This window comes from Cystoisospora suis, assembly GCF_002600585.1.
Source record: "Cystoisospora suis strain Wien I chromosome Unknown contig_10764, whole genome shotgun sequence".
NCBI lineage: Eukaryota > Apicomplexa > Conoidasida > Eucoccidiorida > Sarcocystidae > Cystoisospora > Cystoisospora suis.
In genome coordinates this window covers 375-6,940 of record NW_027163536.1, presented here as the reverse complement: position 1 = coordinate 6,940, position 6,566 = coordinate 375, and the positions used below count along the sequence as shown (strand labels likewise).

At 41.6% G+C, this 6,566-nt stretch overlaps 1 protein-coding gene across 1 annotated transcript; it reads right to left on the bottom strand.

Annotated features, from left to right (window-relative positions):
• Positions 1-231: 231 nt before the first annotated feature.
• On the bottom strand, positions 232-5,828 carry CSUI_011309 (myb-like dna-binding domain-containing; the record flags this gene model as incomplete). Its single annotated transcript, XM_068071409.1, has 8 exons — positions 5,626-5,828; positions 4,771-4,864; positions 3,788-3,918; positions 3,077-3,359; positions 1,749-1,827; positions 1,135-1,273; positions 417-776; positions 232-261 (listed from the first exon to the last, which is right to left on the bottom strand). Coding segments are annotated over exons 1-8 (1,293 nt in total), but the record flags the coding sequence as incomplete, so codon positions are not given.
• Positions 5,829-6,566: the final 738 nt, after the last annotated feature.

Sequence of the window (6,566 nt, the reverse complement as noted above, 5' to 3'; positions counted from 1 at the left end):
CGGGAGGGGTACGGTGTCCAAATACTTCTTTTCATGCATATCTACCTATCCATCTATCTTTAATCTATCTATCTATCTTTAATGTGTCTATCTATCTATTCGCTCTTCGATATACACTACAGGAGGTGAGAGGTGTAGCTATGAAAGTGAGTGGGTATACATACGTAATATAAACTTTACACATCATCCGTATAGACAAGTGAACAAACTAGAGTAGAAGACCTACAGACTTGATAGATGCCTTAAGAAATCCAGACTTTTCTATACACACCAAACAAAGATAGGGGAGAGAAGTTTGAATGATCCTTCCATAACACAAGAGATAGCGGGGTGTATGTACAGCAGCGTGGAGCGTTGACCCCCCAGGATTCCACCTAGAGAGACGCCTCTTTTCCTTCTTTTATTTCTGTCCTTACCATTTCTTCATTAATTAATCTTTCGGCTTCCTTTAATCCTTTAGCTAGCTCCATTGCCGCCGTGCTTTTCTTCTTCTTCGTTTTCTTTCTCTCCTCTTCCTGATCTTCATCTTCATCCTCTTCTTCTTCTTTCTCGAAAATCTGAAGAATATGGCGCTGCAGAGTCGCTTCATCTGAATAGAAAGAAGGAAGTGCAGTGCTGGAAGGTGCATGCTCTCCTCCCTCGAAAGAGAAAGAAGGAAGAAGATAAGGTCGGGGTAGAGATCGTTGGACGGCCTGCGCCTGTCGCTGCCACTCTGCTATTCGCGCGGCCTCTGCTGCCTCACGCCGACGCTTGAGAATCTCTTCCATGTCTTCTTCCTGAAACAGAAAGAAAGAAAAGAAAGAAGATGAGAGAAGATCGAGGAGGGCGAGAGAGAGAGAAGGAAATAATACAGAAAGAATCAGAGAGATACCCTGGAAGGGGAGGAAAGAAAAGAAAGTGAAGGAGCGAATCGAAGAAAGAAAGAAAGAAAGAAGGAAAAGAGGAAGAGAGGAGAGGCAGGGTGAAGAAGAAAGAACAGAAGACACGGGAGGAAAGACTAGAGAGAAGGAGAGACAAAAGGAAAGACATTGATCGGAGGAAGAAGATAAATAGATCGATAGATAGATAGAGAGAAAGAAAGAAACAGAATATTTCCATGAGGACTTTCTTCTTCTTTTTCTTGTATGTGCTTACAATGAGATTCTGTTGATCGTCCATGGAGGCTTCGGCTAGATCTTGCGGCGAAGGGAGGGAAGGCTCGACTTCATTCTGCGGAGCGGGGAGAGTCGATAAGGAAGAACGCACTTGCAGACGAGCCAAGGCCAATCGAGCTCTAGAAAAGGGGTGGGAGAGAAGAAAGAAGAAGAAGGAATTCAAATCAACACACAAAGATACGAAAGAAAGAAAGAAAGAGAGGACAAGGAAGAAGACAAAACTCTCAAGCTTGAAAACAGGTGTATTGACCAAACGAGGGGCTCCTCGCCTGGATGACCAAATCTATCTTTAATCTATCTATCTTTAATCTATCTATTTATGTCTTCTCTATCTTTCTCTACTTTATTCATCTGTCTTGAACGTATCTACTTCTATCAGTCTAGAAGAAAAGACGAGGTTTCGTTCGCACGCACTTCTTACGAAAGATCACGATAGAATACGTACGAGGCAAACACTCGGTAAAGACTTAATGTTTAAAAAGAAGAAGAAGAATTAGAAAAGAAAGAGAAAGATCTCTATACACCCGCTATCGATATCTATGGTCTACGACAAGCTACTCTTCTTCTTCTTCTTTTTCTTTCTCTTCTTCTTACTTTTCTCCCATGCCTCCGCTTTCAGCTACTGACAAGTCTGAAGCCTCGACCTCCGTCCCTTCGGGCCCCCCCCCTGCTGCTTCTCACACAAGCCAAAAGAAAAAGAAAAAGAAAAGAAAAAGAAGAAGAAGAAGAGGAAAAAGAGAAGCATTCGACACAAAGCACTCTTTTGTAGACTCATTCATCTCTTCATCCCTGGAAGTATCAGTAGAGTAGAGACAGGGGAAAAATCTGCACTTCTCCTCCTCCTCCTTCTCCTCCTGCTGCCTCTGTTTCTCTTCTCATCTTCTCTCTCTCAGCTAAATACTGTAGAGATACACCTATATCTATCTGCACCTATATATATATATATATACATACATATATATAGAGAGAAATGGCGTATCTGAAGTTGCCTATACTGCCGTAAGAAGTAGGGCAAGAACGGAAAATATACACACACTCTATATATATCTATATATAGATATAAATGAAGAGAGAGAAAGATAGATATATCTATAGAAAGAGAAAGATAGATAGATAGATAGCACGTAGATTTATAGACGAGTAAACAAGCCAAGCTGAGCTGAGCCTAGGAGAGAGATAAAGATGGACGGCATAGAAGAGCTAAGACGAGACTTCTATATAGATATCTATTTATGTGTTCTTTATATGCATGTGTATGTACACACCTGAATGAATCGCCATGACGTAGACTCTATTTCTTTACCTTAGGGTGTATGACCCGTGTCAGGTGTATGTACAGCATACACTCGACACGTATATCTACATACATCTATCTTTAACCAATCTAGCTATCTATCCATCTGTCTTAGAACTCTCTATTCATCCATCTTTTCCCATCAATTGATCTTTGCTCTATCTATCCGCCTATCTGTCGACAGAGAAGAGAGAAAGACAGCTAGGAGGGGAAAGAAAAGATCAAGTCCCGTCGAATCAAAGAGAAGAAACCTCGCATATCTATATTTGTATATATGTTAGATATGTGTCAGTCATCTCTCCTATGTGCGGAAAAGAGTCCAAAGAGAATCTCTTCTTCTTCTTCCTTTTCTTCTCTTCCGTGGACTCTCCTCCACTATCTTCTTCATCTCCCCTATCGACACCTTTCTCTCTTTCTAGCACGCACTCCATCTACTATTCTTCTTCTTTCACAGCAGTATCTTCTTCTTCTTCTTCTCAAATCTCTATTCTCGTCATTCTCTCTCTCCATTCTCTCTTCACCCTGATGCTCAAATGTAACTTCTCGAAGAAAAGATAGGAATTGAGGAGAAAGCAATTCGCAAAGGACAAAAGACCGAAGAAAAGCCGAACCTTCTTCTTCTTCTTACCTCTCCCACTCATGAGAAGTCGAGGTGTTCCTCCTCCTCCTGCTGCTCCTGCTGCACCTCCTGTAAGGCGTGCCAGGACACTTGACGAGCCTAGGGGTGTTGCGCCACTCCCGTCTCTTCCCGACGTTCCTATTCTCTTGAGAATAGATTCCGCTAAAACGTTCGGAGTCCGAGGGGCCCCGTCTGCATGCGCTCCTTCTGTCGAGTTGCCTCCTCCTTTACTCAAAAGGAGATTTCGCCGCGAGCTCAGGTCAGTTGCATGCAGCGGTAAATTCTCACCTCCCTGGGAAGATAGAATGAAGAAGAAAAAAGAATGAAAGAGAAAATGAAGAAAGGACAGAAAGGCGAAGAGATAGGGGGGTGGGGTGTGGATGAGGATAATATAGCCAGACACATAGAGAGATAGGTAGATAGGGTAAAGATAGATAGAGACATATGAAGAGTGGCGAAGAAAAGCTTCTTCTTCTTTTTCTCTGTAGAGTGAAGGGGATTTGAGGGTAGAGACAAAGAGAAAGAAGCGAAAGAGAGAGAGAGGGAGCTAAGAAGACAGAGAAAGATAGAGGTAAGGAACAGAAGGAGAGAGAGAAGGAGGTGTATAGCTGGAGAGAGAGAGAGAGAAGAGTGGGAAGAAGGAGAGTGAGAAAGAGAGGAACAATGCATATAGGCAAAAGAGAGAGAGAGATGAACGAAGAGATCGATCTTGCTTCTCACTTCAAGGGGCGTCTGTTGCGAAATAGTCATATACGCATTCGCCGCTTCCATGAGAATTGTATCTTCACGCCTAGGAGTCCCTCGGCTTGTCGTCCCTCCTGTAAGAGACTGCGTTAAGGGCGTAGAAGAAGCTAAAGAACGCACGAACAAGAAGAAGACGAAGAGAAGATCACGAAGAAGAAGAAGAGGCAAAAGAGACAAGAAAGCGGGGAGGAGAGAAAGAAGGAGCGATCTTCTTTTAGCAACAGGAAAAGAAGAAGAGATAGAAGAGAAAGAGATAAAAGAAGAAGAAGAAATAGAACACGAGACAGGAGAAGAAATTCCTCTTATCGAAAGACCTAGATGTTCTTTCTTCACTCTACGAATGTAGACAGACCTGTAGCAGCTGGAGAGGAAAGGTCTCAAATCAAAGAAAAAGACAGAAAGGAGAAGAAAAAGAAAGGAAGAGAGAGAAAGAGAAAGAAAGAAAGAGAGCGAGAAGGCTTTCTTCTCTCCTTTGCATGCCTTGGCTATCCCGTAGGCTCGGTCCACACAAAAGAGATAGATAGAAAGAGAGAGCGATAGAGAGGCAGAGGTAAAAAAGAAGTGAGTAAAGAGACGCCAAGGAAATACAAGTGAAGTGAGAAGCAGAAGATACATATCTATCCCTATCTCTGAACGATCTATCTACCTCTGATCTACCTATCTATCTATCTATCTGTTGACATGAGCCTGTGCGCTTGATCTCTCTTTATCTATGGATCTACCGCGACGATGATCGCGAGAGAACGAGATACACATACAGAAAAAGAAAGGCGCCGTCAACTACGAGGAGAGATAAGTAGATAGTTTCAGATCGAAGATACACATACATAAAGAGATAGATTAATGAAAGAGAGATAGATAGGTTGAAGATACATAGATAGATAGACTAAAGACATCTAGAAGAGACGAGAATTACAGATAAGGAGAGAGAGAGATGGAGAAATTTCTTTCTAACTGACCCGCAACAGAGGAGTTAGCGAGGAGTGTATCTGTTGGAAGAAATCCTCCGCCTCCTTCCTCCATGGCCTGGGCTCCCAGACGCACGATCTCCTCCTATCATCGATCAACACGACAAGAAAGACTACACATACACACCTCAGACTTACTTACACACATAGACAAAGATAGATACAGAAAGATAGAACTAGCAGGCTGTCTGTACATATATATATATATATACATGTATATACATATATATATATATACAGAGGGAGTGAGAGAATCAGAAGTGAGAGGATACCGCCCGCTCTCTACGCCAGGATTCATATACAACTGTCAATGCATCTGCATACGTATATATATAGATGTATATATATAATGTCAGCCGATCGGTTTGAAGAGTCTGAAGGAGATGGAGGTGAAGAAGATGTCTGTTGGATACAATGCTTTCTGTAATTATTTATGAAATCTCGAGAGTCATGGGTCTTCTCTTTTACATGAATACCTTTCAACGACCCAAAGATCCACCGCCTCTCCATGTATGGATAGATGAATATATAGACACATAAGATCTGTTTACACACCTCTCCATACACATACACACACGCATGGCAACATATATATATATACACATATATATACAGGGCACATATACATAGATACATATGTACAGGAGACATACAGCGTAGAAGACATACAAGAGAACAAAGCCTAATACCATACCTATCCTACGCACATATATACATACATCCATACACATATAGATATATATCTCCTTGTAAAGAATGTCTATCTCTCTATAGAGGAGGATGTGTACGTAGATTCCTGCGTATAGCGCGACTTCTTTCTTTCTTTCTTTCTTTCTGTGTGCGTACAAGTTCATGTTCCTGTAGGGCAGGAGTGGGGAGGGAGAGTTTGTGTCTCTTTTGTAAGGTGTCAAGCTTGTTCTTTTCTTTGAGCTGCTTGAGATAGGCAGGGAGATTCTCCTCTTGAAGCCTCTTCAGTTTCCTCGCGTCTTCACGGCGAAGCTTCATCTCCTCTTGCGCTCTCATCGTCCCTTCCAACTGCTGTAAGCTAAACAAAAAAAGAAACAAGGAAGGGCGAATGAGAGAGAGTAGAAAGAAAAACGAAGAAAAGAGAAGAAACAGAAAAGAAGAAGAAGATGGATAGCTGAAGAGAGTCACGAGGAGAGATGAGAGAACAAGGTCGATGAAACGGTCAAGAAACGTAAAGAAGAAGAAGAAAAAGCCTTCTTATAAATATGTTAGAATCTATCTTTAGTCTATCTATCTATCTATATAAATGTATATATATGCCTATGTATGCAGGAATATATGTATGAGCATATGTACGAGTGTATACATGTATGAATATGTACGTCGGCGGGTGTATGTACACTCACATCAATAGTCAGGCTGAAGAGCGTAGGGATGAGATACATACACAGACACACGTATGGAGAAAACAAGAGAGAGAGAGAGATAAATTGGCATGCATGGGGGAGGTGTGCATCTAATTCAATCTCTCCCTCTCTATCTCAATACTCTAGTTCCCCGAACCATATACGCATATATATATATTCATATCCATATATACATATATATGGATATATATATATATATATACATCAATGTAAGTGTAAGAACCTGTATGTATGTGTACGTTGAACTAAGTGTATAGAGGGGTATATCTGTATACAGACGTAGAGACCCACGACTGCACCTCTCGATAGCTGGCACGTATACATATGTATGTATAGAGGCACCTTCTCTCGACACACAGAGGATCGATCAAGATAGATCTCCATAGTTGCCTT